This window comes from Corythoichthys intestinalis, chromosome 20 (genome assembly GCF_030265065.1).
Source record: "Corythoichthys intestinalis isolate RoL2023-P3 chromosome 20, ASM3026506v1, whole genome shotgun sequence".
Lineage (NCBI taxonomy): Eukaryota > Metazoa > Chordata > Actinopteri > Syngnathiformes > Syngnathidae > Corythoichthys > Corythoichthys intestinalis.
In genome coordinates, this window is record NC_080414.1 from 30414435 (window position 1) to 30434108 (window position 19674).

Consider the following 19674-nt stretch of genomic DNA (forward strand, 5'->3'; position numbering starts at 1 on the left):
GACACTGCCCCACGCCGTCAAGGAGGGGGCTGTCCCACACTCCGCTTCAGTCGGGCGAAGTCTGTCACAGTAATTCTCAAACACATGCAGCGATCTAACGCCGAATTTAGGTTGAAAAAGTACGGAAGCTGTATCGCATACAAACAGGAAGGATTGTTTCAGGGGTGATTTGTCCGAGGATTCAAGGTAATTATTATTTTTTTCGTACCATTCATGCATTTTGAAACTTGAAAAAAATCAATGGGAGAAATGAACCGCGACGGCATTGGCGTCATAATTCGCAATATTTACATAAAAATAAATGCAAACAGCACGGTTTTTTGCTTTTATCCAAGAATCGAGACTGTTTTACGTCCAAATCTGTAAAGAATTCAGGGATTTAAGCATTTATTCACAAGAGTTTTCAAGGTGAAAAGCTCTTTGTGTGATAAGGCGGCGCCACAGTGACTTAAAGACTAGCAGCACATTCGACATATTTACGTAAAATAAATGCTAACTGCCAGTTTTTTATTCTTTTAACCAAGAATCGAAAGTGCTATACGTCAAAATCTATAAAGAATTCGGGGATTTAAGCATTTATTCACATGAGTTTTCATCGTAAAAAGCTCTTTGTGGTGATAAGGCGGCGCCACAGTGGCTTAAAGACTAGCAGCACATTCGACATATTTACGTAAAATAAATGCTAACTGCCCTTTTTTTTGCTTTTAACCAAGAATCGAGACTGTTTTACGTGCAAATCTACATTTAAGGATTTATTCACAAGAATTTTCAACGTAAAAAGCTCTTTGTCTGTGTTTCCACTCGGTCATCTTTGACGGAGATAGCCCGCCACCCCCCCCCCCCCCACCCCCACCCCCCCCGTGAATCGGCCCCACGCCCCGTGTCCCGTCAATATATTATGAAGTCTATGACTGTGCATTGTTAAAGGCAAGCTGTAATTGGTAGAATCCCCGATTTAGAGTAGGCGCAGAATAGTAAATTACAGTTTAATCTGCATAAAACTGAAAATTTGCCTAAAGAGCATTTTGATGAAGACAATCAATGTATATAATAAAAAGAAAAGCCCCGAGGACCGAGCCCTGAGGCACACCATTTTTAATATCAAGAAAGCTGGAGGCAACACCTTTGACCTGCACAGACTGTGATCAGCCTGAAAAATACTGTTCAAACCACAAAACAGTCTATTTTGAGATGCCAATGTTCGCAAGTCTTTGAATAAAAATAGCATGATCAACTGTGTCAAAAGCCTTCGACAGATCAAGAAACAGGACTTCCCAGTGTTGTTTTTTTTTTTTATGTAAGGATTCAATGATGTCGTTTACTACCTTTAAGGCCGCTGTGGTTGTGCTGTGTTTCTTTCGAAAACGCGATTGGAAATTTGACAAGCAGTTGTTTGTTCGTAAAAATTCTTTGAGTTGATGACTCACAAGAGATTCCAGAACCTTCATTAGGTTTCAAAACCTAACATCAATTTTTAAACTGTACTACTGCTCTCGCGTCATAAATCATTTGTCCACCACAGAAGCATGTGCATTCTTGCCGTTGCACATGCACTGTAATTATCAAGAATCTGGGCTTCCTAAACTAGTTTGACAAGCCTTGTAGGTACAGTTTAAAAATGGAAAGTTGTTTACAGTACAGTATATAGTGGATGCAGGTCAAAAGTATTTTAAATTTCTGTAAATTTGCATCAACTTGCAGCTTTATTATATTATAGAAACAAAAACATGTATGATAGTGTAATTAAAGACTACAGTATAAATTGCCGATGGTTGTCAGCGTGATTGCAACCAGTCCAGTTGTGTTGCACAACAAAACCTAATTATAACAGTTCAATTATTTCTTCCATGACCGTTTCATTTTCAAATGTCAATAAGTAATGGGTCACGACATTTGGTTTTGAAACACAGGGGTCCGGGTTACATTTGAACACTAAGTAAAAACATGTTCCGTGGGTGTATTCTTACCCTAAATCAAACACATATCAGCGACCTCTGGGGTAGGTGACATTCTAGATTAATGTTGAAACTTCCTGACCTCTGAGCCCAAGCTAATATTCCCAGTAGTATATTCAAAATACCAGATGTTGGAAAAATAAAGTTTTTTTGTTGTTGTTGTTGTTCATTTCAGGCAGGTACATTCATTTTTACAAGTACAGTTAATCTGCTTCAACTGGTTACATAACAAGCAACAAAACTAACAAAACAAAACAAGACAAAATGCCTGAGAGGGAGTGGGATGAAGAAAATTTATGAAATCCCACCCGAGTTCTCATTTATAATGCATATAAATAACATATTTTCCTGCAACCTATTTTTGCTTTAGATAGTTACATAGTAGACTTTTTCCCGATATAGGTAAAGGAAGAACAATACCTGCAATGGCAATTTCCTCTGTCAGCAAAAAAAAAAAAAAAGGGGGGGGGTTATATAAGCGTATTTTGCGGACTATAAACCTCTACTTTTTCCCTGTCATTTTGAATCCTGTAGTTTATAGTTCAGTGAGTCTTATTTGTTGATTTATTTGGGTTAATAGATTATTTGACAGCGGCATCATAATTATAACTAGTATCCAGGAATGGAAAAAATAAACACTGGTCTTGACTCAACATTCTCATACTCAACATTGTCTGTCTAAATAAATAAATTAAATATAACTTTTTTTTTTTAAATCCATAGTCAGGGTATAACAAAATAAATAAAAATGGAGCCTCCCTACAGGTAAAACACTACTGCTTTTGCCCACAAGCACAGCCAAACTCAACAAAAAATGTTAAGTTTTACCTCGATTATGATTAATGTACGATTATCTGAAAAATGTCTGTATAGGCTGCAAATAAAAATACTTTTAAATGAATAATGAAGAAAATAAATAAATACATTTTAAATAAATGCAAGTCATCAATCACACATGCATTTGGGGGAGGGGAGCGGGGGGGTTGGACCGGAACATTCAGCAAACGAAAAGGGTTAAATGTTAGTTTAAACATAATGAAAATAAATTAACTTTATTATGGTATATACTAGAGATGTCCCGATCGATTGGCATCCCTGCTTCATTTATTAGTTATCAGTGGGAGTGAAACTCTCACACATGCTTTTGAGCACAATGCCAGACTTACATTCAAAAAGTACGAAATCTGGACCGCATACTAACAAGAAGGATCGTCTAAGGAGTGATTTGTTCGAGGATTCAAGGTAATTTATTATATTTTTCATACCCATTTTGAAACATTGTGAGAAAAATCAAATGGAGAAATTAGCCGCTCGATTTCAGTTACGTAAGCATTTATTCACAAGAATTTTTGACAGAAAAAAAACATTGTGGCAGCCCCCTTATAACAAAGAGCAAACAGATTAGTATCATTCTTCGACATATTTACATAAATACAAACTGCCCGTTTTTTTTTGTTTGTTTGTTTGTTTTTAACCAAGAATCGAGACTGTTTTACGTCCATATCTATAAAGCATTCAGGGATTTAAGCATGTATTCACAAGAATTTCAAAGTAAGAAGCTCTTTGTTATGGACTTGTGTTAAGGCGGCGCCACAGTAAACTTAAAGACGAGCTGCACATTCGCCATATTTACGTAAAATAAATGCTACCTGCACGGTTTCTTTTGCTTTTAACCACGAATCGAGACTGTTTTATGTTTATATCTGTAAAGAACTCAGGGATTTAAGCATTTATTCACAAGAATTTCAACGTAAAAAGCTCTTTGTTGTGGACTTGTGGTAGGCGCCACAGTGAACTTAAAGACGAGCCGCACATTCGCAATATTTATGTAAAATAAATGCTCCCTGCACAGTTTTTTTTGCTTTTAACCAATAATCGAGATGGTTTTACATCCATATCTATAAAGAATTCAGGGATTTAAGCATTTATTCACAAGAATTTTCAACAGAAAAAGCTTGTTTTGCTACGGCGGCCATGTTGGATTTTGTATCTCTAGATTTTATTTTAGACATTTCTGCGTCCATATAAAAAAAAAAAATCAGCTTTTACGTGTTTGATTTTATGTAATATTTCAATCAAATAACTTTCAGTGAAACACCATGGTCGTACACCAACCCCTATGCCGACAGCAACCAGCAGATCTTCGTCTACTTTGACCCTGTGCACCTTTGGAAGAACATCTACAGCAACTTCCACAACAACGGCTGTAAGGTGCTGCCCAGGTGTCCTGGGGCTGAAGTAAGTGGCCAGTATTATTCACTTTATAATAAAGATGAATCAAAACACCTATCTTTCTAAAATAAACATGTTTTTTTAGGATCCTGAGAGGATGAGGACGGCCCGATTTTTGAGCTGGAAGGTGCTAGCCAGGTGGGAGAACTACAAGTCTGTCAAGGCCGGCTACAAGTCGACCTAGAAGGTGCTGGCGCGCTCTTCGATGGAGAAGCAGAGCGTCGGGCTCATCATGGCGGTCAACCACTACATAGTTGCACGGGTAAGGAGGAACACAGGGACACACAGTGTCAACATCCTGGAGATATTCCAGAGGACAAGGGAGACCTGGAGACGGGCCGGGCAGTCCTCAAGCGGCCATCTCTCCCCATGGCCCACATGGCGTCCTTTGGAATGTTGCTGCGGGACTCCTTGATGTGCAGGAAGCACAAGAGCACCTGCTGGATTTCCTGGCAGTCCCTCTTCAACTGTTTTGGTGCGAACTTCTCCAAGGATGTGACTTCAGAAGTGAGGAAGAACAGGGCTGTGGAGTGGCCGGCCGGCCGGCAGGAAAAGAAGCAGAGTCGAGGAGGGCAGAAAGGAGACCATGAGGAACAGGGATTTGTACAAGCCGAGGTGACAGGCATAGAAAAAGGCTTAGTGATTGTTGAAAGATGAGGCTCACATCCTGGTAACACCACATCGATTTTTTCCACTGCCTGAATTATAGCACTATCTCATAAAGATGTTATATTTGTTTGTTTAGATTTCATACTTGCACGTAACTTTTGAGATTTTAATTTATCCTGCACCAGGGGTGGACTGGTAATCTGTGTCTTCTGGAGGAACACAGAACGGCCACTGGCCGTCCAGAGGGCCGGCGGCCGCCATACATACATTACTGTTTTTATCCCCCCTATCCTCTATGATTATCTACAGTTCGCATCCAATCCGACAGGTGGCAGCAATGTGCCTGGCTGTTAACCGCCAATCTGATAGGAGAAGAACGAAGAAAGCACAGAGTAGCCTACTTTGGTAAAGCCTTACTCCTTGTGGAAGCAAAATAGCGACGAGCGTGGAAAAACAATATGGATGGTGGTGGCAAAAAAAGCAAAGAGAAGGGTGGCACAGAGAAGGTTAGACAGAAAAAAACTGAAGAAACTCGAGAGCGAAGCATCGAAATGTCACAAGTTGACACACATGTTCGCAAGCAGCAGTCTGGCTGCAACGGCCACGCCGGTTAGCAACAGCCCAGCCCCCGGCGATGGTGAGAGTGGGAGCGGCAGCCGCTCTCACGTGCAGCCGATGCAGGGAGAGTAAACAGATGAGCGAGGGAGAGGGTAATGATGAGCTGGGGGAAGTTCCCCAGACAAGCGCAGGGCAAGTAGGGATGAAGGGAGTTACTTGCTAGGTACAGTATATTGGCAATTGTTATCCACCAGGTAGCTACATTTTAAATGAAATAAATGGCAATTAAAGGGCTAGTGCCAGCTAGTCCATGTCCCCGTTTGCAATCGTGTCAAGTTACAGTATGCTAGTCCTACTATCCCTCTCCTAAGAAAAAATATTTTAGCTGTAAAACAACGTATGCACACGCAGCAGCAATATTAATTCAGAAGACATATAACAAAATATTAATAAGATGAATGGTTTTACATTAAAGTTGAGGTAGTTAAATTGATATATATATTTAATCATTTATATATCGTTTTGTTTTTTGGTTAATACTTTCCAGTGAAGGTTATGTATACAGGATTTGTCTTGAAATGTTTATCGTATTTTCATTGAAATTGTTAATTTCTCAGTGAGTATTCAAATTAAAATGTATAATAATGCAATTTGTAGTTCTTCATAGCCGCTTCATTTTTCTCTCAAAGTGCACGAAATTGATGCATTTTACTATAAAATGTAAAAAAAAAAAAAAAAAAGAAATTCACCCGGGGGGGCATGCGCCCGGTCTCCCATAGAGGGTGGGCTGGGCTGAGTCAAAGTCCAGGGCTGCTTTCCACCCCCGTTCTGCACTGTAAAGGGATGCTCCACAATTTCATTGTATAACTGTATAATGATAGGGCTTTCTATTCTATAATAAGCTGTGATTGTAGATAGAATTCATTAATAATCTAGTTACATATTATTTATAATTAATTCTGCATGTTTTCCTCGAGTATTAAGTTTCTAATGTTAAATTGAGTGATTAATTAGCTGTTGAAAACTTGCAATAAATTAAAAATTAAGTTGTTATTTTGGTCAAAAACATTTAATATGTTAAATATTGCTATTGATCCTGAAAATATAGGTGATTATCTCTGCATGGGCTGATTTTTGTGCATCAAGTGTATAATCTGAGACTTTTATAGCCATTTTAAGTTGTGTTATACTTATATAAAAAATAATTAATCAGGATTTTATAAGGGAACAACTTTGAATTTTTTGATGCCGCTGCTCATGGAGACTCATATATGGCTAATGTAGGTGCCTGTTTTGGTTTTAGGTCGGTAGCAGCGTTGGTTTTGTAAATATGTGAATTTGAAGTTTTTTAAGACAGGCCCCCTACGAATCGGCCCAGTTTCCCATGTCATGTCAATAGGTTATGAAGTCTGTAGTAGCCCTTAAATTGCACTCCTTTTGCCAAATCCAATCCCCAGTTAATACAATTTTTCAGATTGATTGGAACTGGTTTCCAAGTAGGTGATCTAGAATTGTAGATTGTGATTGTTAAAGCAAAAGATTAAAAACTATTATCAACAACGAAATATTCATTTTAAACTACTTCACCTAATAAAGTAAACGCGCATATAATGCAGATTGCTTCACTGAAGACGTCCAGCACAAAAAAAATATATAATAATAATAATCGTAGTTTAAAATACTGTCCACTTGAGGGCGACATTGCTACTGAATGATCCCTTTCCGTACGTGGATGGGTTCCATGTTGTAGGCAGTCAAATTTTGCTGGGAGAACATTTAACTTAAACAGTAAAAAATATACATTTCTTTTATATTTTCAATTTACGCGATGTGAGCGGGCTGTTCTTCCTAATGGGGAATATATGTATAGTACATAGTGTTTGTCGCTTGATTATAATAGGAGCCTCTTGACAGGTTAATCTGACACTGCTTGTCCTAAAGACCAATTATGCATTAAAAAAACAACAACAACAAAAGCAAAACAACAACCTAAAGGAACATCCTTTGAGCAGTTTTTTTTTTTTTAATATACAGTCTAAAAGTCTGGTTCACATATAGAGTATAACTTCTTTTTCACTCAACTGAAAAGGCAGTGATTAGGAGCATATGGTAAACAATATTGAAGGGATTTGATTGTGGAATACATTTAAAAACAAAAGAAAACGTAGCAGTGTCAGGTTCAGATTTGTTGAGATTTATTACAAGAAAGTAACATGGCTGTCATGATGAAACAGTGAAAAAGTTAAAATTACAAAAAGCAGCTATTTCAAGTGTCATATGCTGTATGGGGATGCAGTTCACATTTTGTGTTGTTAGAGGAGAGCACAATGCTTAACATCATAATCCAAAATGTTTCAAAATATGCCCAAAAAATAAAGTGCAACCAAGGTACATCTTTTGAAATGCCATTTTGTAGATACAATGTTATATTTATGCGCATCAGACTGAAGTCATTAGGTGTAACACTGAAGGAACATAACAATCCAATGAGTGTCATGTACTCAAAATAATTTAGCAAGATATTGTGCCGAGGAAGAGTTTTTGAAGACTGGCAATTTTATTCCTCCCCTATATTTGGATGCAGCGACAAAATAATGACAATAATGACAAAGTGAGTTTTTTTTTTTTTTCTTATGATGGTGCTCCATGTCGGTTTATCCACATTGCTGCACAAGTGAGAAAGCAAATTAGTGAGGTTTTATAATTGACCAAAATCCTGTTGTATCTAAAATTTTAGTTTGTAGTTTGAAAAAGGTCATAAAGCCATAACTGTCATCAATATATTTGAGATAAAGCTCCTTCAACTGTCAATTTAGTATTATATCCAAAATCCTACTAAATACTAAGGACATGGCAATTTGTTTAATGCACAAGAAAAGCCTCTCCAAAACCCTTTTGATTGTATTGTTTGAAAACTGTTCTTTAATTAAAAAAAAAAAACAAAACAAGGTCTACAAATAACTTTACTACATTGATATGAAGTCAGTCAAAACCATCATTTGATTTCTAATTAACACTGCAGGGGCTCTTCAGTTGATAGTGGAAATCTTTTGTGCGACGGCAACGTAACGGCAATGTTACATGTACACAAGATGGAATGTACCAACATCATTTGCAAAAGAAACAGTGAAGTCCTAATGACAGTCACTAGTACTCACTGAAAAAGTATTTACTAAATACTTTTATGAAACACTTTTAAGCAAAAAAAAAATAAAGGGGTAAAACCCAAGGAGTATGGCGGTTTTGGCGCGGAGTGAAAACCAATGGTAATTGCGCAAAGTTCATAACCTTGAATCGTCATAGTTCAGTACCATAGGTGGAGTTTGACTTTTGTGGGAGGGGGGGCAAAACATGTTGATGACCTCAAAATACAGTGTCAGCAATAAATTTAACTTACAATTGTACATATATTATATATACAGTATATCTATATATATTAGTGCTGTCAAATTTATCGCGTTAACTGGCGGTAATTAATTTTTTTAATTAATCACGTTAAAATATTTGCATAATTAACGCATGCACGGAATGACCCGTTCATGCGTTGCCTCAAACAGTTTACAAATACGCCGTTTTAGCACAATGCGAGTGGACACAGGCGTTCATTGGACCAGGCCTTTTATTGGCTTATGTTTTGGCAACCCTTTCACAACAAATATAAGTATTGCGGCGAACGACGTGGGGAAGAATGACAGGAGATGTTCTTTTTCTTAACACACTTAATTAAACACAATAGAGGTCAGACTATACCATTTGCAGCCACCACTGACAGTCATGGTTGCCCAACTTCCCATCATGCATTTAGGCGGAACAGTTAAGTCGCTACAGTATCATTTAGTGAAAGCACAACACAAATAATATTCCTGTCTCTCAAAAAAATAATGTTCACAAAAAGAAAAGTGCTCAATGCCAAGAGAACTGCCATTACCAATCAAAATAGCTATGCTAAATATACATAAAACTTACTCAGACTTGGCCTTGGCTAGATCTCTAACTTAAAACTCACCACTGACACCTTGTACTGTATTTTAATCACTACCTTAGGTAGTTAAAGACACTGTGGAAGAACGGCAGGGAGGCCATGTGATGTCCCGCTTGGCAACATCAACAATGGCGAGCTATTAGTTTATTTTTTGATTTATAATTTTACAAATGTTATTAAAACGAAAACATTAAGAGAGGTTTTAATTAGGGCTGTCAAAATTATCGCGTTAACGGGCGTTAATTTTTTTTTTTTTAAATTAATCACGTTAAAATATTTGACGCATTAACGCATGCACTGAATGAGCCGCTCTCTAATTGCCTCAAACAGACTTCAGTGATGCCGTTTATGGATATTAAGAGTGAAGAGAATGCCACCGGCCGCTTGGGGGCAGCGCAGTGCCGTTCCATACTAATGTTATTCCTTCTAATAGTGGGAGAATTAGTAGTTGTAAGACGTTTATGCTGTTGCTTTGTGCTCCACACATATTTCGGTAAGTTTGCTTTCTTTTAGTGGCAATTATGTGTCTCTTGTTGTATTTTGGGTAAGATATGTACAGAGATATATCTGTTATAAAGGCGAATGGACACAGGCGTTCTTTGGGCTGCGCCGTTTATTGGCATAATTGGCATAAGCTTCTGCAACTCCTTCACAACAAACAGAAGTATCATTTAGTGAAAGCACAACAAAAATAATATTGCTATCCCTCAAAAAAAAAAAATAATGTTCACAAAAAGAAAAGCACTTCAGTCTGTAGTAATGAGGCCCTATTCTCACACAGCTAAACAACAATGCAAAGTGAACTGGCATTACTCAGAGTTTGGTCATTCAATTCTTATTATTGTTATTTTTATTCTTATTATTATTATATTAACTCTACTTTTGATTGAAAATTGTACAAATTTTATTAAAACGAAAATATGAAGAAGGGTTTTAATATAAAATTACTATAACTTGTAACTATAACATTTATGTTTTATGAACTACAAGTCTTACTATCCGTGGATCACTTAAACAGAAAGAATGTTAATAATGCCATTTGTGGATTTATTGTTATAATAAACAAATACAGCACTTATGTACAGTATGTTGTATGTATATATCCGTCTTGTCTTATCTTTCCATTCCAACAATAATTTACAGAAAAATATGGCATATTTTAGAAATGGTTTGAATTGCGATTAATTACAATTAATTTTTAAGCTGTGATTAACTCTATTAAAAATTTTAATCGTTTGACAGCCCTAATATATATATATACATTTACACTCACATTATGACACGGTTTGTGTTCAATCCTCAGTTCAAGCTCAGCTGTTGTTGAAGCTTTGGAAAGCTTAGATTTAGGTTTCAGCTCACTCTGAGAAGAGTCCCTTTCGTTCCCACAAAAACAATCACAAAAAAAAAAAATTGATGTGTTCACTTCGCCCTGCTTGCCTAGACAGCCTGTTCCCTGCAGAGCTGCCGGATTACAAATGTTGCTGTTCATACTACAATTATTGACATGCAATGGTAGGTCTCAATACATTTCTCTTGAAAACATGGCCAACACTATTGATTGCATGGGTCATCGGTGATTCTCATGCGTGCACATGTTGTTTTTATTGGTATGATCAGCAGGCACCATTCAGTCGCGTTAGCTTAGCCACTCCGGAACCCTGAAACTAACAAATAACTAACAAACTGCACGGAATTTGTTGAAATCAACTCTACCTACTAATTAAGCCACCGCTAACTCGAAGATTAAGCCGTATGTCAAAAATTCTGAACTTCCCCTTTGAAGTCAAATACCTGCAATAACATTTTTCGGCCACCGGGGGCACTGCCCCCTGCCCTCCCTCAATCTCCGCCTTTGGTCGGTACGGTTGTAAATCAAGAACATCTTGCACGTGAATTTACACACTTTGCCTATTACAAAACGCTATTCAGCTTTTGGGAACAATTACAGGATAAGCTTTGCTATTTATGCATAGGTGAGCAAACCGGTCTTCAAGGGCGGCAGTGGGTCCTGGCCTTTGTTCCAACCGATCCATCACAGGCAGTTTTACCAATGAGAGGACCAGGGAAACAAAAAGCACCTGAATGCAATCAACTGATTGCACTTGTATGACACCAGATTGTTGAAAAGTTGTCCTCTTGATGGGTTGCAACAAAACCCCGCACCCACTGCGGCCCTTTGTGGAAAGGTTTGCCCACCCCTGTGTTAATATGTTTAGGAAAATTATGTCCACCTATTAAGGTTATGTTTCAGTTTCATCCCTAGAGCCTGATACGCCTATTTTTTGTTTATGATTAGTGTACAGTATGTGAGCTTTTAAATGAAACACCCCATGGTCACTCTCATCCCATGAGAGTCAAAGGGCGCATCGAGTAGATGGGTGAGAACGAGGAAGCCTGAAGCTTTGTGTTATCACCTTCAAAAGAGACCGCAAGGGTACAAAGACCAGGAGATATCAGTTTACACAAAGACGACTCTCAAGGCTGAATGAAACGCATGCAAGCAACTGATTTACTATGGGCGCCTCCACCCAAATCAGCATTAAGGAGATGAGGCTGTCAAACATTGTGCGTACTTAAGCTGAGTTAACTGTTAGCATTCTGTGTGGGACTGTGGGGGTTTGATGACCCGCAAAATCTCTGCTTTGATCAAACTGAAACCAAAGCAGACATCCCAGAGGGCAACAGTGGTCCTTTTGCTGAGCTCTATTCCTAGAAATGCTGCTCCTCTAAACCTTGCTTGGCCCTGAAATAGAGTGACAAGCTGTCTCCATAAATACAGAAACTTATAGGGGTGACATAGTTACTTTATGAGCCTCAGTTGGCTGTCACGATGTCCTTCACCTTATGATAGACTATACTTACCTGAATATGGTAACATTAGCGTAACATTGTGGTCCCGAGACAAATTTGACTTCAGTTGTGGTTCACTTTAAAATTTAGGCTTAACACACACTCACACACACACACAAAATAAACAACATTAGCTAGTTACTCAAAAGTTGCAGTAGTATTCATAAATAAAGGTACCACAATAATTGGATTTTGAAAAACTAAAACAAAAAAACAGGCAAAAAGGCTTCGGACTTTTACTTCAAGTACAAGAGGCACCCAAAGGTGGAATCGCAGGGTAAGGAAATGTAAGGCAGGTCATGGCCTCCTTGACAGGCATTGTGGCATGGAGTGATGGAAACAGGTGAGCTACGCTCTTAGATTAGCTTAAGGTCGAAGTGTGCCCCACCCAACGAGGCTTACACCGCTTCCTATCCACGACTCGAGGGAGTTATTCTTAACGAAAGATATTGTTTCACATCAAAGACTATAAAACACGTGTGCCAAACAGAAGGCAACACGATCTGTTGTCAATGTGTTAAGCGTATTCAAGTGACGTACAATGAGGTAGAATAGTGAGGGATCTGAAAGTTGTTGCCACTATGTAAAGCTGGATCTTGAGTTGCTCTCATGTTTCATTTACCTTAGTCTCATCTTTCATAACAACCCCTCAAATAAACAAGTCACACCCACTCAGATCTTTTCTCCTGACCTTCATCATTTGATAGTTCTGCACCACTCCCGAGTGCCACCAAAGTGTACTGATCAATTCTCCTAAAACAGTCTCCTGTTGCTGTGGGCTCATCTTTCTTAGGTCTTGCCGAAATCCCAGGGTGAAGCCCAAGGTCCCGCCTCGGGGGTGGAGAAGGTTTGTGCCTGCGTTTATTAACACATATGGCTTTGGGGGTCCCTCCGGGACAGAGAACCAGCTCATCGCCTTCCTTCTCAAGAGCCTCTTCTAGAGACGCAGAGTAACCGTTATTTCCATTGGTGTTGCGCCCCAGAGGTAGCAAAGGGTGAGGCTCAGTCGCATCCTGACTAATTCCCTGCGCCACCACTTTGCAAGACCCCCTGCTGCCTTGCCTCTTCCGGAAACTCCCTTTTTGACTAGCCTCCGTTTCCAGAATTCGACGACTGAAGGAAGAATTACGATCAGGGTCCTCCAGGAAACCATGCTCGTCCTCATAAATGCTTTCTCTCACCTTACTCTTCTGCCTTACAGAGCGCTTAATAGCACAAATGAAGTCCAGAGCATTTAGGAAAAGGGATAAAGCTGCCGCGCCAAGCATAAAGTTCAGCATTACAGTCTTCTCAGTAGGTCTAGAGATGTAGCAGTCCACTTGGGTGGTACATGGATGATGTTGGCAAAGAAACCTCCTCGGGATGTAGAAGCCAAACATATAATAGTGAGCTGCCGCAAATCCTACCTCCAGCAATGTCCGGAACATCAACTGAAGTATGTATGCACCGTTGAAGCATTGGATTGACCCTCGCTCTACTTTTGGAATCTGTTTTCCAGAGGCATTGTCGTACAGCTCTTGCTGGATCTTGTACAACCGTTCACTTTCACCTGGATTCAAGGAGGTCATGGTTACAGTGAGGCCATTTGACACCTTATGGATCACATAGATTGTAAAGATGATGTAGGGTAGACTTAGGGTGATGAGTTGCACCAGCCAGAAGCGGAAAAGGGATACAGGGGAAAATATATCATAGCACACGTTTGCACAGCCTGGTTGAATGGTGTTGCAGACAAATCTTTCCTGTTCATCCTGGTAGAGAGGGTAACCGGCAAGGAGGAGGAGGAGGAGGCGTAGGAAGATCATCACGACGAGCCACACTTTTCCTGAATTAGAAACAGCAGAATCACAAGCTGATCCTTTAGTTACAACCCTCAACATTGACATCGACTCACCTATCAAGGTAATACTGTGATTGACAGATATAAAGATGATTTCTGATGGACTGGATCTTGCCATGGTCGGTCTGCTCAGTCATCCAAAACCTTCCAGCCTCCCCAAGTTCTGGGTCTCTGCATTTGTCACATTTTTTCTTAGACCTGCAACAAACTCAATATATCCTCTCCTTGGACAGAACGAACAGGAGATGTGCATTCATTTGCTGAAATCCAACGTGTCAGTGAAAATTCTCCTGACCTGAACTCCTTCTCCCAGAGTCCTCTGCAGACAACTGGCTGTCCTGAGACAACAGAAGACATAGCAAGCCCCATTGTGGATCTATTCTTAACACACATGCGAAGGCACGTCGCTGTCCTGCATTGCATTGCAGAGATATTTTGGGGTCGGAGGATGTCCTTACAGGAGGACAACAAACCTCCGAGGTTACGAGTTCTAAATTCAAACAACGTCGAGCATGTTTAAATAAAGGAAAGCACAAAAATGCAAACCCTTTGCTGCATCATCACATTAATCAAGGTTTGACAGTTAAGAAGCACAAGCAAGTACAGATATGATAACAAATTAAATTACAATTAAACATAACAATAATTAGGTTCCCTGCTCATACGATCTTTAAATTGATGCTAAGAGCTAATGCTGTTTTGAAGTAGACGTGAGAAAATAAACAATCCAACATAAAACGATGGCCACTCCGAGGTGTTATAGTGACACTGCCCACCTGTTCTTACAGCTGTTCCAAAAATTCCCAGTGAAAGTACGAAGAAAAAACTATGATCCTCTTTATTTCACCCAGTTCTCATCTAACAGTTTAGCGAAAACCAAAATCACAAAAACAATTCATTTAAAAATAAATGCAATTACTTTAAAGAATACATACAGTGATGGACACACTTATTGGCAAATTATAAGCAGTTTCTCCCAGACATTAATGCAATTACAAATGTTTTCAGTATGAATGTTTATTTTTTGGATTTGCATTGGAAAAACAAAAAAAGCTGAAGAGAAAAGCCAAAATGTATGCAGTTTTACACAGAATGCAAAAAATGGGCTGGACAATTGTTGGCACCTCAACTCAATATTTGGTTGCACATCCTTTAGAGGAAATAACAGAAACCAATCACTTCCTATAACCTTTTGTGAACTGTTCCAGGTCTCTCAGATTTGAAGGGCGCCCTCTTGCAACAGCAATTTTGAGATCTCTCCATAGGTGTTCAATGGGAATTAGATCTGGACACATCTATGGACACCTCAGAATTCTCCAGCGCTTTGTCTCCAACCATTTCTTGGTGCTATTCGAGGAATGTTTTGGGTCATTATACTGTTGGATCACCCATGAACTCTGAAGCAGACCCAGTTTTCTGATTCTACATCCTACATTGCAGTCCAAAACATTTTTAATAGTCTCCATATTTCATGACTCCCTGCACACTGTCAAGGCACCCAGTGCCAGAGGCAGCAAAACTACCCCAAAACATCATTGGATCTGCATTATGTTTGACTATAGGCACTGTGTTCTTTTCTTTGTCGCCCTCATTCTTTTTTCTGGCACATGGCACTGGTCTCCAACCATTTCTTGGTGCTATTTGAGGCATGTTTGTGGTCAATAAAACATTTTGATATTTTTGTCATATATTTTGAGATTTTGTCTCCATATTTTATGACTCCTTGCACACTGTCAAAGCACCCTGTGCCAGTTTATTTTTTTAGTTTTGTCTAAAATCCCAGCAGGGCCGAAAACCAAAAGTGGTTTTTGCCATGTGGCAAAATGTTTTTGCCATGTGGCAATTTTTTTTGCCATGTGGCAAAATGGATTTTGCCATGTAACATTTATCTGGGGTATGTGGCAAAATGCATTTTGGTTTGTGGGGGGGTATATGGCATTTTTGGAGGTATATGGCTGTTCTGCAGGCCATACAAGTCAATGCCATTGACGGCTATGCACGTCCAATTGTATATTCATTTTAAATGGCAGAAAAACATGTGTGGCTGTGTTTTTTGACCCTACACTTTAAATTAGAGCTTATCGACATTGAACTGGCACCCCAAGTAAGTCCATGCCATTGACGGCTATGCACGTCCAAATTGTATTTTCATTTTAAATGGCAGAAAAACGTGTGGCTGTGTTTTTTGACCCTACACTTTAAATTAGAGCTTATCGACATTCAAGTGGCACCCCAAGTAAGTCCATGCCATTGACGGCTATGCACGTCCAAATTGTATTTTCATTTTAAATGGCAGAAAAACGTGTGGCTGTGTTTTTTGACCCTACACTTTAAATTAGAGCTTATCGACATTGAACTGGCACCCCAAGTAAGTCTCTGCCATTGACGGCTATGCACGTCCAAATTGTATTTTCATTTTAAATGGCAGAAAAACATGTGTGGCTGTGTTTTTTGACGATGCACTTGACATTACAGCTTATCGACATTCAACTGACACCCAAGTAAGGTTCTGCTATTGACGGCTATGCACGTCCAAATTTCGGTATCAGCTATCTTTCTGCACTGATGAATCTTGGGTATGCGGTCACTACGCTTGCGGTTTGACCAGAGGCGTAGCAAGGGTCCCCGGGGGCCCCAGGCAACGAGCAACATGGGGCCCTTTTGAGTCATGTGACACACATACATACTCGCGCAGTATAATGAACACAAAGAGTGCGCGCTGCATGCACGTGCGGTCCATCTTGGCCATAAAAGTGGCGAAAACTAGCACTTTACATTGACTCATATGGATGTACTTACATTCGTTCATGGACGCACACATTTTAACAGGTCCTCTGCTCGAAATGCTTGTGACGTAGGACAATAACAGGACTGGTTGCTATGGGAATGTACGCATACCCAAGGAACCTTGCTAAAAGGAGTATTGAAATTGCTAATAAAATGGTTTAGGATTATTTTAGATGCATATATGTTGTATTTTTCTTATAGAGTTATCAACGAGGAATACAATAGACCCATTAATAGACTTTTTTGGAAAATCATTTCTTTTTGTAGTTACGAGTAATGAGTTGGCCTGTGAAAATCAACGTAAAACAACTCGTCAAGGACTTTCCAGAGAGTTTGGTGAGTCACTCTTTAAACAATCATGTGGTATTAATAGCTGATTGGACTTTCTTAAACATGTATAATCTACGTGACATAGTTAGTGCTGAATGGGATTGATAACAGAATCTTCCAAATCTTCCAAATGATTCCACGGTATTGAAACACTCCCTACACTTGTCGCTGCGACAGTGCAGTAAAGCTGCGTGTGCTAAACCGTTGGCCCTCTGGGGGCCCCTGCTGGCTGGGGGCCCTAGGCAATTGCCTGGTTTGCCTAATGGGACGCGACGCCTCTGGGTTTGACCACCAGGTAATTTCAGGAGCCACGTCAACCATTACAGGTAAGTCTTAATTTTAATGCTGGTTATGTTTTTTTATGATTGTGTTGTATGTTTAAAAATACAATACTTTTTACGTCTCAGTTTTCTTTTATTATCCTTTTACACAGATATTGAAACACTGTTACGCAATGTATTGATTCTAGTTTTCCGTCTGTCTAAACAACTGTAAGGCTGCCACTCCAATTTCGCTGTGTTTCAATACCATGGAATCATTTGGCAGATTATCTAACAATTCTGTTATCAATCCCAATCAGCACTATGTCACGTAGATTATACATGTTTAAGAAAGTCCAATCAGCTATTAATACCACATGATTGTTTAAAGAGTAGCTCACCAAACTCTCTGGAATGTCCTTGCAGAGTTGTTTTACGTTGCTTTTCACAGGCCAACTCATTACTCGTAACTACTAAAAGAAATGATTTTCAAAAAAAGTCTATTAATGGGTCTATTGTATTCCTCGTTGAATACTCTATAAGAAAAATACAACATATATGCATCTAAAATGATCCTAAACTATTTTATTAGCAATTTCAATACTCCTTTTAGCAAGGTTCCTTGGGTATGCGTACGTTCTCATAGCAACCAGTCCTGTTATTGTCCTACGTCACAAGCGCTGTGTATTCTGGGAGCGAGAATAGGCGTAAGGCGTGCATTACGAGCAGAGGACAGCCACCTGTTAAAATGTGTGCGTCCATGAACGAATGTAAGTACACCCATATGAGTCAATGTAAAGTGCTAGTTTTCGCCACTTTTATGGCCAAGATGGACCGCACGTGCATGCAGCGCGCACTCTTTGTGTTCATTATACTGCGCGAGTATGTATGTGTGTCACATGACTCAAAAGGGCCCCATGTTGCTCGTTGCCTGGGGCCCCCGGGGACCCTTGCTACGCCTCTGGTCAAACCGCAAGCGCAGTGACCGCATACCCAAGATTCATCAGTGCAGAAAGACAGCTGACACCGAAATTTGGACGTGTTGAATATCGATAAGCTGCAATGTCAAGTGCATCTTCAAAAAACACAGCCACACGTTTTTCTGCCATTTAAAATGAAAATACAATTTGGACATGCATCGCCGTCAATGGCAGAGCCTTACTTGGGGTGCCTGTTGAATGTCGATAAGCTCTAATGTAAAGTGTAGGGTCAAAAAAACAGCCACACATGTTTTTCTGCCATTTAATATGAAAATACAATCTGGACGTGCATAGCCGTCAATGGCATGGACTTGTATGGCCTGCAAAACAGCCATATACCCCCAAAAATGCCATATACACCCCGACAAACCAAAATACATTTTGCCACATACCCCAAATAAATGCCACATGGCAAAATTCATTTTGCCACATGGCAAAATTCATTTTGCAACATGGCAAAAAAAATTGCCACATGGCAAAAACATTTTGCCACACGGCAAAAAAAATTACCACACGGCAAAAAAAATTACCACATGGCAAAATTGTTTTGCCACATGGCAAAAAAAATGCCACATGGCAAAAAAAATTGCCACATGGCAAAAACATTTTGCCACATGGCAAAACATTTTTGCCAAATGGCAAAACATTTTTGCCAAATGGCAAAACATTTTTGCCAAATGGCAAAAAAAAATGCCACATGGCAAAACATTTTTGCCACATGGCAAATACCACTTTTGGTTCTCGCTGTCTCTCTGAATCCTCAGCTGTTTTGTGTTTTTCCAATGCACACCCAAGAAACACATTCACACTGAAAACATTTGTAATTGCATTCATTTCTGTGAGAAATGCAGTATTTTCTGGAAAAATTCCAGGGGTGCCAATAATTTTGTCCATGACTTTATATAAACGGTTCTTAAACTTGCATGGAAGGTTTATATTAAGGGACAATGCTGGAAAAGTAGAAAGACTACATTACGATCCCCAAAATAATAATATTAGCTTCAAACATGGTTAAAAAACATATGTTTGTTTGAATTGCATTACTATGTTAAGTGTATTTAATAAAGTTTTATCCACAGTGTTCAGCTATCGCTTCTATGCATCTCTATCTAGCCATCACTTATTATAAATAATCTAAACTCCACTATTTGACCTTTTTCCAGATTTTTTTTAATATATATTTTTTTTTTGATGGAGGGTTGGTCTGAAATTATACCTTGGACCAGTGGTTCTTAAGTGGGGTTCGATGAAGTTTAAGAAATAAAGAGCCTTTTTTTGTACGCTGACTAAA

The 19674-nt window shown here is 39.2% G+C and overlaps 1 protein-coding gene across 1 annotated transcript; it reads right to left on the bottom strand.

Annotated features, from left to right (window-relative positions):
* Positions 1-7499: 7499 nt before the first annotated feature.
* Positions 7500-16670, bottom strand: gjd4 (gap junction protein delta 4). The gene is made up of 2 exons (XM_057823817.1): positions 14081-16670; positions 7500-14011 (listed from the first exon to the last, which is right to left on the bottom strand). The coding sequence occupies exons 1-2, from the start codon at positions 14142-14144 to the stop codon at positions 12849-12851; spliced, it is 1227 nt and encodes a 408-aa protein (XP_057679800.1). The 5' UTR covers positions 14145-16670; the 3' UTR covers positions 7500-12848.
* Between the last annotated feature and the right edge of the window lie 3004 nt (positions 16671-19674).